This window comes from Parasteatoda tepidariorum, chromosome 2 (genome assembly GCF_043381705.1).
Source record: "Parasteatoda tepidariorum isolate YZ-2023 chromosome 2, CAS_Ptep_4.0, whole genome shotgun sequence".
In the NCBI taxonomy this organism is placed as follows: Eukaryota; Metazoa; Arthropoda; class Arachnida; order Araneae; family Theridiidae; genus Parasteatoda; species Parasteatoda tepidariorum.
In genome coordinates, this window is record NC_092205.1 from 58,086,267 (window position 1) to 58,099,636 (window position 13,370).

At 31.6% G+C, this 13,370-nt stretch overlaps 1 protein-coding gene across 1 annotated transcript in view; it reads left to right on the forward strand.

The window, feature by feature from the left end:
- LOC107446482 (uncharacterized) overlaps positions 1–13,122 on the forward strand; it is an 85,461-nt gene extending 72,339 nt beyond the window's left edge. The window contains exons 20-27 of the mRNA XM_071177633.1: positions 322–656; positions 1,373–1,881; positions 3,137–3,400; positions 5,400–5,684; positions 6,889–7,085; positions 7,444–7,745; positions 9,508–9,745; positions 12,060–13,122. Of these exons, the coding sequence (XP_071033734.1) occupies positions 322–656; positions 1,373–1,881; positions 3,137–3,400; positions 5,400–5,684; positions 6,889–7,085; positions 7,444–7,745; positions 9,508–9,745; positions 12,060–12,066 (2,137 nt within the window). The 3' untranslated portion in view covers positions 12,067–13,122. The remainder of the gene's footprint in view (positions 1–321; positions 657–1,372; positions 1,882–3,136; positions 3,401–5,399; positions 5,685–6,888; positions 7,086–7,443; positions 7,746–9,507; positions 9,746–12,059) is intronic.
- The last annotated feature ends 248 nt before the right edge of the window (positions 13,123–13,370 follow it).

Below are 13,370 nucleotides of genomic sequence, written 5' to 3' on the forward strand. Positions count from 1 at the left end.
CAGGTTTACATCCGCAACATTTAAAAAAAATTAAAAGAACTTTTCATTTGGCAATGTTCCATGTAAAAAAACTAACAATTACTAAAAGCTGGAAATCATTTTAAGTCTTTGTTTAGGCTCGATTTGGATATTTTAGGATCAATGTGTATTATTTCCAACCACTCTAAAGTGTGCATGTATTTAAAAAGTGTTTTTTAGCTTATTAGTTTGCAAAGTTTAAATGATATTAACAGTTTATAAGGTTTAGTTTGAGTTAATAAATAACAGTGAGTTCGTCAATTAATGTAGAAGCTATTTTTAAAATGATGATTTTGTTCTTAGATTTAACTGGAGGTTTGTGTCGCTCATTCACTCCGACTCTGAATCGGATCGAAACATTTTCTGGAATTTCATTCAAGTGTCAAAAGAGAAGAAGATCTGCATTTCAGAAGGTCTCGTTATAAAACCAGATATGGACATTGTGGATATCGCTGCTCTCCTTCTACAGGAGCTGGACACTCGGCAGGAATCGAAGGTGATTGTTTTGTTGCTGGAGGAGCACCAGCTGGTCCAGAAGGTTTTGGAAGCTGCCAAAAGAACAGATCTTGTGGAACACTTTGTGTGGATTGGTATGGAATCACAGAAAGATGGCCGAAGTGTTGCCAGAATACTGCAAGGTATAAACTTTTTAAAATCAATTAATATTCTCTAGATCTGCTTCAAAATATAAAAAATCTTACAGATCAGCTCCAAAATTTCGAAACTCTGCAGATTGTTCTCAAATACCAAAATTCTGTACATTAGTCATATATATTCTATAGATTAGTCAAAATATCAAGATTTTGTTAATTAGCTTCAAAATATCGAAACTCTGTTAGTTAGATTCAAAATATCAAACTCTATGGATTAGTTTAAATATGAAAAATAAAATATGTAAATTAGCTTCAGAATTTCAAAAATTTGTAAATTAACTAAAAAAAACTCGAAAATTAGCTTTAAAATATCAAAATTCTTCAAAATAAAGAAATTCCTCAAATTAATTTTAAAATATCAAACTTGGCATCTATTTTTAACTATAGCTAATATGCTTGTTCTTATTGTAGGATTAATACAAGTTTATAGTACTAATATAAAGACGCTTTTTTATTTTTATATTATTGTTCTTGCGTTTTGAAATTGTGGAAAATAAATTTTGCAAAATAAAATTTTAAAAATAAAAACTACATATAGCAGTTGTTTTTTTAAAACCGTAAACAATTACGTTGAATACGTATTAAAAAAATCCAAAATGTAAAATTTCGAAAAAATATGGGTTGAGCCGATTTTAAAACCAAACATCTTGTATTAGAATTCCTATAACAAAATAATCTTTCTGTTTCCTTTTTTTATGCAGGTATCGATATCGATTATATTCTCATTCGTCCAGAAACATATGAAGTACCTGGCTTTCTAGAATACTATACCACTTTCAGTCTGAACAAGCACGAATCCATACCAGATTTATGGTTCGAAGAGTTCTGGCAGCACCATTTTAGATGCCATCTTCCACAAAGCATATCCTCGTTGGAGAAACTGTTCCCCCTGCCATGCACAGGTACAGAGAGCTTGTCACAGAAACCACTCAATCTGGACACATTCGTCTACCATACTGTTGTAGCCGTTACTGGTGTAGCTGAATCGCTACACGACTATTTGAGGAGGTACTGCGTCCACGGGGACGCTGCTACCAACCTAGACGATTGTGGAGCGGACGCGCGGCAGATTTTGTGGCGAGAAATGAGGAAGTTCATGAAAGGCCCTCCTCTAAACTGTGCAGATGGTGATTGCGGACCCCTGAAAATGTCCATGGGATATCAGATATTTCAGTTACGGAAAGCCAAAATTCATCACGTATATCAACAGGTTAGTTTTCAATAATTTTGTTACTTCGTTAAAGTTTTTATATAGGGTAAACTAACCAGTGAAGGAACACTTAAACTTCGCTTGCCTTTTAAAAATCATATCAATTTCAAAATTCGTAATTTTAGTTAAATGACAGTGTCAACATATTTGTTACTAATTGCAAATTATGTAAAATTTTTTTAGAGAACTTACGTAATATTGTTTTAAAGTTTTGGAGGTTCAAATAACAAGTAGCAAGAAGACAAAGTGAAGGAACAGCTCTTACCAGTGAATGAACACCCAGTAAAGGAACACTTAATTTTGGTTATTTTTTTAATGCTCTTTATGAATTTATAAGCTGTACAAATATTTAAAAACAAGCCTATTCTTGAGATAATAACATATAAATACTTGGAAATTGTTAACTTTTTTTTGTAATGATGAATTGAAAATTAAAGTGTCAACATATTAACACATACTGTTCATTCACTGGGAAATCTATGTCCAGTAAAGGAACATGCCTGTTTCCTCACTGGTTGGAAGTTGTTTTTCGTATTTTTAACATACTTTTGATGCGGAACATCACTAAAGGTACAAGAAAATTAAAGTTTATCTTTTATTTTCATTAACTTAGAAAAAAAACCCAGTAAAAGACCACTTGTTCCTTCACTGGTTTTTCATCGTTTGGTAAACCAGTGAATAAACACCCCCCTTATCTCTGTACTTTATTATACTATGATCCTTAAAAAAATAAAACGTAACTTCAATAACTATATTTTAAGTTCTCTTTTTCACAGTGAGAAAAATAAAACTATTATATGCAATTAATTCCATTTCAAACATATAAATACAAACACACACCTTATAATTTTTTCAAAGAAACAAGGTGTTGCAGAGATAATAACAAGTTTAAAAATTTTACCAGAGAAGTCTATTTGACCAGGTAATCCAAAACATTACTAGATGACTTCCTATTGTTTGGCAGTAAGCTATTGTTACCAATCAATCTAAAGAAAAAGTTTCAAATTCTTATTTTTAATCAATATATATAAAATGTTCCTTCACTGGGTGGTGCTCCTTCACTGGTTGGCTTACCCTATAATAGAAAATTATAAAATTTATTTACATAAAAATGGATTATATCAACTAATGGATTACACCTCAAATTTGCTGTTACTGAACCTTCTATTACTGTGAAATACTTAATGATACTTGGTGGTAGACAATGTTATTAGCACATGTTCCCTTATGTAAAGATTTTAATTAATGTTCGTAGATTGGCTTGTGGAAAGATGAGGAGCTTGCACTCAAGTTAGAAGATGTGGAGTTCATAGGGGGAGTTAAAGTGGATTCCACTTGCAAGAGAGATTGTGATAAGTGTTTGGAGCAGCTGGTTATAGATCCGGAAGAATTGAATCAGACAAAACCATCCCTCTATGCCAATTTTAGAACCTTATGGGGAGTTATCGTCACTGCCGTCTCGCTACTCGGTGTTCTACTCGTTATTATATGTGCCGCCTATTTCCTCATCTCATTTCAGGTATAGTAATATTTTAAATGTTTTTTTTCTTCAGTTTCCGAACCTGTTAAGTGTTACAGAAACACTTCAACGTTTTAAAATTGCAACTTCCCACTATTAACAGAAAATTAATAGAATTAATACAGTGTAACCCCTAGAGAGCGCTTCCCCAGGTGGCGGATAGGGGAATGCCTTCACTGGTTTTCCAGTGGGTGGTAGAAGGGAAATAAAATACTTTCAGCGGACCAACAGGTAGAAGTCCAACCTTTCGAGGCTCTGGCAACCCTCCTTTTCCACGGACAGTGCAATTTTGATCTCTAATTACAAGACTAAGAACAAACCACTTTAAAGGGATGAAAATTCTTCCTGACAAAATAAGAACATATATTCCCTGCAAGAACTGCACCAATATCCAACTTACCCCGGATCACATTCTCGATTGCCCAACCCTTACCCCATATATTTTACAACTGGGTATGATGCCACTGGCTTCAGAACTTGGTGAGATCCTCTACAGTAATGATGTATTGGAGCTAGCGGATGCAGTTTTGAAGGCATACGAGGCCATTTAATTGTCCATGGACACGATAAAAAAAAAAATAGAAAATTATGCTGGGAAAGCAATCTCAATAATTTATGTAAATTCTTTAAGACACGATGTTACTCTTTTTAAAAAACAATTACTTTTATCTGTGTATCTGAAACAATCTTAATAATATATGTAAATTCTTTAATACGCAAAGTTAGCGTTTTTTTTAACAATTATCTATATCTAAAGATAATTGTCTTCTATCTTTTTAACAATTATCTATAACAAAATTACAGTTTTCTTAAAATATTATTTTTCTCCATGTATCTGACCTTTTTTTTTATATAGTATATGTTTACATTTTTTCAGGATGGAATTTTATTCCTAATGCTTTCTTGTAACATTTAACTACGCATATTGACCTCAAATTACACTATTAATTTATTACGAGAAATTTCAATCATGAAAGTAATTATAATCAGTTGTAGTTAGAAGAATTAAAATATAGAAAGAGATATTATCAAGATTTTCACGTAAGAAATAATTTTAAAAATTGACAAGTTAGGGCTATTAAAGTGATCAAAAATCATTATTTTTTCAGGCAGTTTTACTAAATTCACACTAACATTATTTATATTGTTAATTTATATTGTTATTTATATCGCAATCATATTTGTACTAAACTATTAAAAAAATAGTTAAAAATATTTTTTCATTCATATTAAAAAATGTATTAATACAAGATTTTGCAAATTAAGGAAATTTCAATGAGGAATAATTGTTTCTCTTAGATCTAAATAAGTGCAAATTTGAAAAATTATTGTTTTAAAGTGAATGTGTTTGAAAGATCTTTAATGTAGAAAGAGACATCGTTCATTCTGTATTTCCATACCATAAATTATTAATATGTTAAATATAATTGTCAAAAAAGAAAACTTAATTCTTTTTCTACTTCAATAGAACAGGTATCAATAAAAGGTTTCTTACCTGGTTCTTCTACCCGGGTCGGTTCGTATCTAAATAAATATTAAAAGAAATGACCACATACTCAAGAAAAAATACTCTTTCCAATTAGTTAACAGGTGTATATTAACGAAACAACACTGCAAAAAACAACAACACGCTCTCTCCTTAGCCAGTAACACAAAAGCTCTCAAAAATTGTTGTTCCTAGAGAGAGCTCTATATCCAGTGGCGCCATCTAGTTTGTCCTCTGGCAAGGAAAATGGTATTCTGTTTTGAACAATAATATTTTCCACTTCTTTCGACCTAAATTAATACTAAATAATGCAAGAAGTATGAAAAATATGTTAAATAAAAATTCTGCCTCACAGGGCATGTATAAACATTTCAGTTCGTTGAGTACATAATGCAATTTTTTATTTTCAGTGTAATTCTTAAATCCAAGAAAGTTTGTTTCCAAAGCATATCTGTTGCTGGATTTTGGCGGATGTTTATGCATGTTGAAGATAATAAGTCTTTGTATTTTCAGGTAACAGTAGGGACTACAGTTTTGGGTTACATGATTCTTTTTGGTCTGCTTCTTTTATACGCTGTCAATTTCGCTTTTATCTTAACTCCCACTGAAGGAACTTGTGGTGTTCGAAGGTTTGGCTTGGGACTTTCATACGCAATAATATTCTCCGGAATGCTGGTGAAAGTGATGAATATTTGGAGGATGATGGGATACAGAGGAAACCATTTCTTCGGTGATGTTTACCATATGACGAATCCTGCTGCCTTGCTAGTGGTTGCTGTGGGACTTGTTATAATACAGGCAAGTTATTTTTAACTTTTTCATCGAGACGGACGAGATAACTGGTCTTCCAGAAACACTCGCTTTTGCTCTATTGTTGTATGAGTGAATGTAGTTATTGATTGTAATTGGTTATTATTTTTAAAGTCCTAAGAAATAATCTCTTTTTATAAGTCTTAAAGGAATTTCAATTTCAGTGCTATGGGGGGGGGGGAACTTTAAGCACAGAGGGTGGGACAAAGTCACGTCATTGCAACTATGACAGTGTTAAGAAGGAATTGTTCATATATGTTTTGTACGAGTACTATTCGAGTTAGCGAGTATTTAATAGTTTTTAACAAATATTCTGCCTATAACTAATATCCGTATTTAAAATTAAAACTTCTTTTGCTTCTTAGTAAGAATGAAAAAATTGGGCACATTTTTGAAGTGTCCGAAACATGACGCTTCTCTTCTGGACAAGGAATTGATGAAAACGAAACAGAATTGAAAAAAAGGGAAAGGTACAATGGTAAAAGAAAGAAAAAGAATTAAAAAGAGAGAAAACCACGGTAGCCGAGGGGTTGAGAGTGGCAGAAAAAGGCAAATCAGAGGGATGAAAATTTCAATACACAATGTAGGACGGGAAAGAATTAAGATCATTTACTAGAAAATCAGTGTAGATAAAGAAACAACATCATGGTGAGCTATTGTGTCAAGAGTAGAAGCAAATGTGGTGTTATCAAAATTAAATTATACCAACGCCTTCAAATAAAAATACTGCAGCAGTTGATAAGTAATCGAAATCCTGATATCTCTTGCTCGATATATCCCTTGATTTTTCTTTTCGATTTCCTGTTTAGCTGCCATGATTATCCTTTGTTTTTCTCTTATTAATCTCCCCATTTACCATTCTATTTTTAATAAGCTATTGTGATTTTTCTTTTCTTTTTTCGTATTTATCTTTCGTGTTTTAGATCCTCATAACATGCCGACCATTTCCAATTCTAACAGTCAAGCAAAGGAAGTTTTTTTCAAACGTAGTTTTTGTTTTAGTTTTCTTGAGATTGTTCGTTTTAAGCAACTCTCATGGTTTTCGGACATAGATAGCGCTAGATGATCGTATGACCCATATTATGAAATATGAAACTTGAATTTTTTTCAGTATAATTAATTTTACCACAAAATTTGCTTGTGCAAACTAAATGTTCTGGAGACATTGTTTTTTTTTTTTATTTATTTACAGGTGATTCTATCGGCAGCTTGGCTTATTTTAATCCCTCCGACTACGGGACTACATGCTGGGGAATGGAGATGCCATCCAGCGACTACATTTGAAGATGAACTTGTCATATCTTTGGTCTATGTCATGCTGATGCTCGCCATAACGATGCTTTTCTCTATACTTACATGGTCCAGCAAGGATAACAACAAAGAATCTAGGTTATGAATGAACATTTTCTACTATTAATGCTTATTTTTATCGTGTTAACAAATATTTGTAGGAAACACGTCAAACATGTAACGCTTACAGTAAATGAGGTGCAGCTATCAGTTTTCATGACTATTCTAACATCTCTTAAAAAATTTATGTGACTTAGATACCTATTTAAAATCTTTCAAAGCAATCACCACTTTTCGGAGAGATATATGAAGGGTGGTAATTAGAGAAAAGCTTATTTTTGATTTTTTTTTCAGTAGTTTTAAAAACCCAATATATTACTCATATTATTGCGATTGAATGATTTTATTTCAATTTCTGAACTATTAATTAATATTTTCCTTAATGTTTTGTTTCTAGATGGATTTTCACCTGCTGCTTCCTTATTTCCCTTGTGTGGGTCACGTGGACAATTTTATCGACGCAGATCATCCACAAGTACCGAGATCTTACTATATCAGCTGCCAATTTGATCTGCGCGTCTATAGTTATGCTCTGCATGTATCTAAGAAAAGTGTACATTTACAACAAACTTACCAAAGACGAAGAAAATAAAGCTAAACTACAGCAGACAGCATCAATGCCAGTGGCACAAAATGTGTATGGCACTCTGACAAGACCAGCGCCAATTCCTGGTATGACCGGATCTAACTATCATACAGGTTAGAGTAAAAACAAGCTAAATTAAATTGTATCATATTAGGTCAAATAAATCTATATCATAAAATCATAAAGATAATTAAATAATAATAAAATTTTGATAAGTCAAATGTCAAGCTAAAATATATTGATAGTCAATTGTTAGCTTGGCAGCAAAAAAATTGATAAAAATTAAAGATTAAAAATAGGCTAAATTTGTAAAAATTTCAACTTAAGAGTAAGCTTTACTGATAAATAATCGAAATTGATGAAACGTCAAGACAAAATATAACTTAATTACAGAAGAGCTTTTTTAATGAATATGTGTAATCAGGATTAATAATTAACAATTTTGTTGTAACACTCAGACATAGAAATTAATTTCGCAAAACTGCTCTCAAGGCAAAGCTAGAATCAAAACAAAGCGTATAAAAATTACGATATGATCTTCAATGACTTTATAAAGTTTCTATTAAACAAACTAAGGATAAAAATCTTTTAGTTATTTTACGAACTTTACCTATATATTTAACGGAAAAACCTTAGTTTATAAAATGCAACTTTTGAGATAGATTTATTTTTGGGATCAATTTTTTTTTCTGAATAAGGATTGCACAATCTGATTATGGAAATATTTTCTTCTGAATATGGTATGCACTATCAATGCATCGGGTTACCCGTTCGATTTTTCTTATAATGTTTTGCTTTTATATCAAACTTTTGATTTTGTCTCTCATAAGTAATTACATTTAAGAATTTTAAAATGTTCAAATTAAAGAAATGCATAAAACTTAAATATAACGGTGGAATGTTTGGAAATTTTTGAGCGTACTGATATTGTTCACATTTGTTGCAACGTTATAACGCTAAGTCGAACCATAAGACCGTACTTAATTCTCAATTTCGGTGCACAAATTATGGTTAAACTTAACATTCAACATTTTATTAAAATTACGATCAAATTTGCCCTATATTATGGCTTAACTGAGCCGATTTTCTGTTTGTGTAGGAAATTTTATTACGCGTTCATGTATCTTAATTAAATTAGTAAAGGCCTGAGAATGTTTTCAGTGATCTTAAAAAATAAAAAAAGCGAATTTGAAGCAAAAAAAGTTTTGCAGAAATAATTAGAAATGGTTAAAACTAATTAAGTGAATCAAGGCATTCTCACAATAACCATTTGTTGACTAAGACGATCTTAGCGATTAAGGCTCCCAAATTTCAAAACCTACATTAGCTACAGTAGCTTCCTTTGTAATTTTACAGTAGCTAGCTTAGTTGGTACCCATCAGAATCTGGGTAGGCATCATCTCCCCTCCGTCGATAGATCCAATTTCCAACACGAGTGATCCAATATCCAACACACCAACAACTCAGTGCCGTAATCGCTGCGCTGCCGTTGTGTACCAAGGCTTACGCATACAATCACTGAGCTTTCGTTGTGAAAGATATCACAATGTCAAGACATACATACAATCACTGATTTGACATCGTGGAGGATATCGCGACGCCAAGACTCGTTTGAGCTGTCATTGCGTACCATCCGACGTTAAAACTTACATTGAAAACAAAGATAATTTTGATAATTATGTAAAAGATAATTTTGATATAATTATGGTTTTGATGAGGAACATAATTAATAATTATGTCCCTCAACAATATTCTTTCAAAATTAATACTATATTATAAATGAATTTTCGAAAAAATAAATATTGACTTTTCATTTGATTTCGAATATTAAGTTGTATAAATAACATAATGTTTAATCTAAAGAAACTGTTACAGGACCTCGCGTGTCTGGTCTGGGTAGCAAGCTAGCAGATAGGGCTCCATCATCTAGAATGGCTCTTATTGCATCAGAGGATGGCAACACAAGTGACAGTGGTTCTGGATCGACCCAAGTTCAAGCTACAGACCTATACCCTCTGGATATGTATGATGGTGGCAGTCAATTTCAACCACCGTCTCTCAGGCTTGGAGGAAGTAGCTTAGTTCTAGAAGAATTAGGACAAAACAACACTGGGTAAAAAATATTTCTTTATTCTCTTACTACCTGTAAGCTCTAAAGTTTAATTTAAAAACAATCCTAAGACACGAAGAGTAATTTAAAAAAATTCTGGCTCGCCATGCGTTCAAGTAATATGATTTATGTCCTTTTTGGAGCCTTTGAATAGAAATTTTTTTCTGAAACTAACTAATAACGTTATGAGTACTATTTATTATATTTAATATGTGTTATCTATCAGCTGAAATTCTTAATATAAATAGTGATATGATGTCGCATATTGNTTTTATTCCCATATATGTAGGCAGTACAATGTAAAAAAACAACGCATGTAAATGTAGAAAATGGCAAGAAAATAGAATAAAAAAGTTCTGAGACCTACAACTTTCTATCAAATAGTGATCTCGAGACGGGACGCACCGAGAATGATATAATCACGGTCGAATAACACGTTTCTGTCGTTGTCCATTAGATAGCTGCAATAGTCTAGTCCCTAGGCGACGTATCCCGTTTTGTCCGACTATCCCGTTTTATCCAACTCTCCCCTACTTCTTGAAGAAGTATTAAAATATTACTATTTTTAATACTTCTTTTTCCTACTATGCTGAAATGTCCCGAACTCATACGTATGGTGGTTTGCATGATTTAAATATCTGTTGGACAGATTTTAAATTATTACTAAAATTCAATACATAAAGAACTCTGACAATATCGTGGATATCTCTAAAAAATAGTTAAAGTTGAAATCGAAGTATTTCTTTGTAGAAAAAGCCGTGGGAAATAACTAGATGGTGGAAAAAAATTGATTAACTTATTGTTTAAAACTAATTAAGGTGTTTGAATTTGAGGAGGGGTTGGAGCATTAGAATATTTAAATACAGTTGTGCTGTGCTTTCGGCTTGGTTACTGGTATAGTTACCATTAAAATTTATATTTTCTATAAAATAGTTTTGAAAGGTGACCATCTTTGTCGCTAAAGGTGGTCAGTAACTAAATGCTTTTCTCTATACNAATTTGAATCCTTGCCTATACTATGCCAGAATTGTTGCTCATTTCGCGTTACCCAGTGGGCACCTGTGAACCAAAGTCACGGAGGCGAGCAACATTGCCCACGCCACACTGCCACAAACCCGTTTATAGGGTGGGCCACATTCACACATCATACACACACACAACAGAGGACAACGCAAAGAGAGAGAGTAATATCCATGCCCAGAGCGGGATTCGAACCCGCAGCCTATGGCTTCGCAGTCAAGCACGCTAATCGCTCGGCCACCTGGCCGGCGTAAGCGTAAATATAACAAATCGTGTTCTACTGCCGTATCAAAAGTTATAAACTTGAAACTTTTTCAATTTTTATAAACTGATTCGCTACTTCACCGATTTACTAATACGCTGATTCATTGAATGATTTTCGTTCTTCTATTGTTTTACCCCCTTTATTCATTTTTGCATCTAGTTGCTAGGTTATAAAAGCTCGCACCTGCAATTCGGTTTTGTCTGACGAATACACAGCGTTACAGGCAGCATATTTCGGGTCATATAATTTAGTGCAAAAGTGCCAAAACGGGAGATTCTCGTTATCCGTAAATTTGACCAAAATCGTTTCATAAAAAGTGGAGGAACTTTTATTTCATTTTGTGAAGGTGCAACCTTCCTGGTGCAACGCTGAATCGTTTTGCTATTTGTCAGATTTTGATGCCATTCTCTTCTCCTCTGTTGTCCTCCCTTAAATACTACTTCCTGTATAACGTTTCTTATGATATGAATATTTTTATATGATTTAAAAAAAATTTGAATTATATTAATATTTTAACAAGGAAGAAAAAACACTAATCTCTTAAATCACTAGTGAGGAAAGTCTGGTTTAAAAATGCCAATAGCCAGTTTGATTTCCTGATGAAACAGGGTGTTTCTTATAATTTCTTTTCAACTTCTGTTTCTTTCAGCAATCAATTTGGTTTTATATTATTCCACTTTCCTCAGTAATTTATCAGATATTACGTGTATATTAATTTCATTTCATTTAATTTTTTAAAACTATTCCAAAAAATTTTAAGGGTAGTTATTATGGAACACACCGTATAATAACAATGATGATTATGCGGAACACATTGTATAATAAGAACGAAGATTATACTGAAAACATTATAGAATAAGAGAAATGATTATGCGGAACACACTAAAAATAAAAACGAAGATTATACGAAACACACTGTATAAAAAAAGCGTACACACTGTATAAAATTATGCGGAACATCCTATTGCGTATTCGTTAATAATTATTAATTTATGCATCGTTACTCATAAATTTTTTTTTAAAATTTTACAGATCTTGAATGCGGCCAATATATTATACAGTTTTAAAGGTTACAAGCTACCACGATACAAACTTGGATGAAATCACAACGAGTCAAAATGCTTGTTAACGTGCAATATTTTGTGCATTACAAAACTGTGAATTCTTCATCATGAGGTTAAAATTTTTCTTAGGTCATAGTTTTGGTGGGCAACTTAGATGTACAAAGTTTCATTTGATATAGCGTGACAGTCGAATTCCTTTTCTCTGTAAAATATATCCTTTAAAAATGATTATTTTTCTCGAAAATTATCGCAATCGAATTCCTGAGCAGGTATCAGGGAATTTAGATGTTATGTTTTATATGTTTCTAAATGTTATATCCTTGTTAAATATTGAGATTTCTAATTGTAGAAAATGTTTTTGTAAATAAATATTTTGTTTTTGGATATATAGAAATTTAACTATATTATTAATTCTTGGTTTCATTAGTGATGATTTTGGTTTTGAAATTGTACTTGAATCATAATAATTCTTCGTTTTTGTAACAGATTTATCTAGAATCATTTTTGCTTTTTGTTTTAAAAGACGTCAGAAATTTTTTTCTATACATTTTGTTGCGACAGAAATAAATAGGCTAATTCGAAATGGATTTTTACTATAAGATTGGTTTCTATTTCTATTTTAATAATTACACTTTATTTCCAAAAATTTTAAAAAATTAGAAAAGTTAACGTTCTAATTTGTGATAAGGTTCACTGTTAAAAATTTTTGTGCAGTAGTGACTTAGAACCAACTATTATTCATCTATTTTTTATTTTAACAAATTTAATTAAATGATTTTTAATTATAAGATATAACCTTTCCTCTATAGTAAAGTCTATTAAAACTGAATATTTTCATTCTAGTTTTTAATTGTTGAATGTTATTGTTTTTTAAATCATTTTTTATCATGGAAATAATGCGATACGCAATAGCTTTTTTTATTACATGAATTATATTAGTAATTTTAGTATATTTAAAGGAACTAGAATTACTTTCAATATTTTTGTATGAATGTTTAACTAATGTCTTAAAAATGATGATTTGATTTGTATGTCACTTTTACAAATCACGTGTTATTTAATGTTCACTGTTTCATTGAGTGTGTGAAGTATTTTTAAAATGTACATAGTTTGGAAATACATTTTGGGAATCGTTGTAAATTATATTTTTTATATGTAATAGAAATAAAGTTTATTTTATTAAACTTTAGTTGTAATCGCATCTTTATTTGCAACTTGTGAGTTCAATTCTATACACAAAAATGTGTTAGCACCATACATGGCAACGTTACTTTTAAAA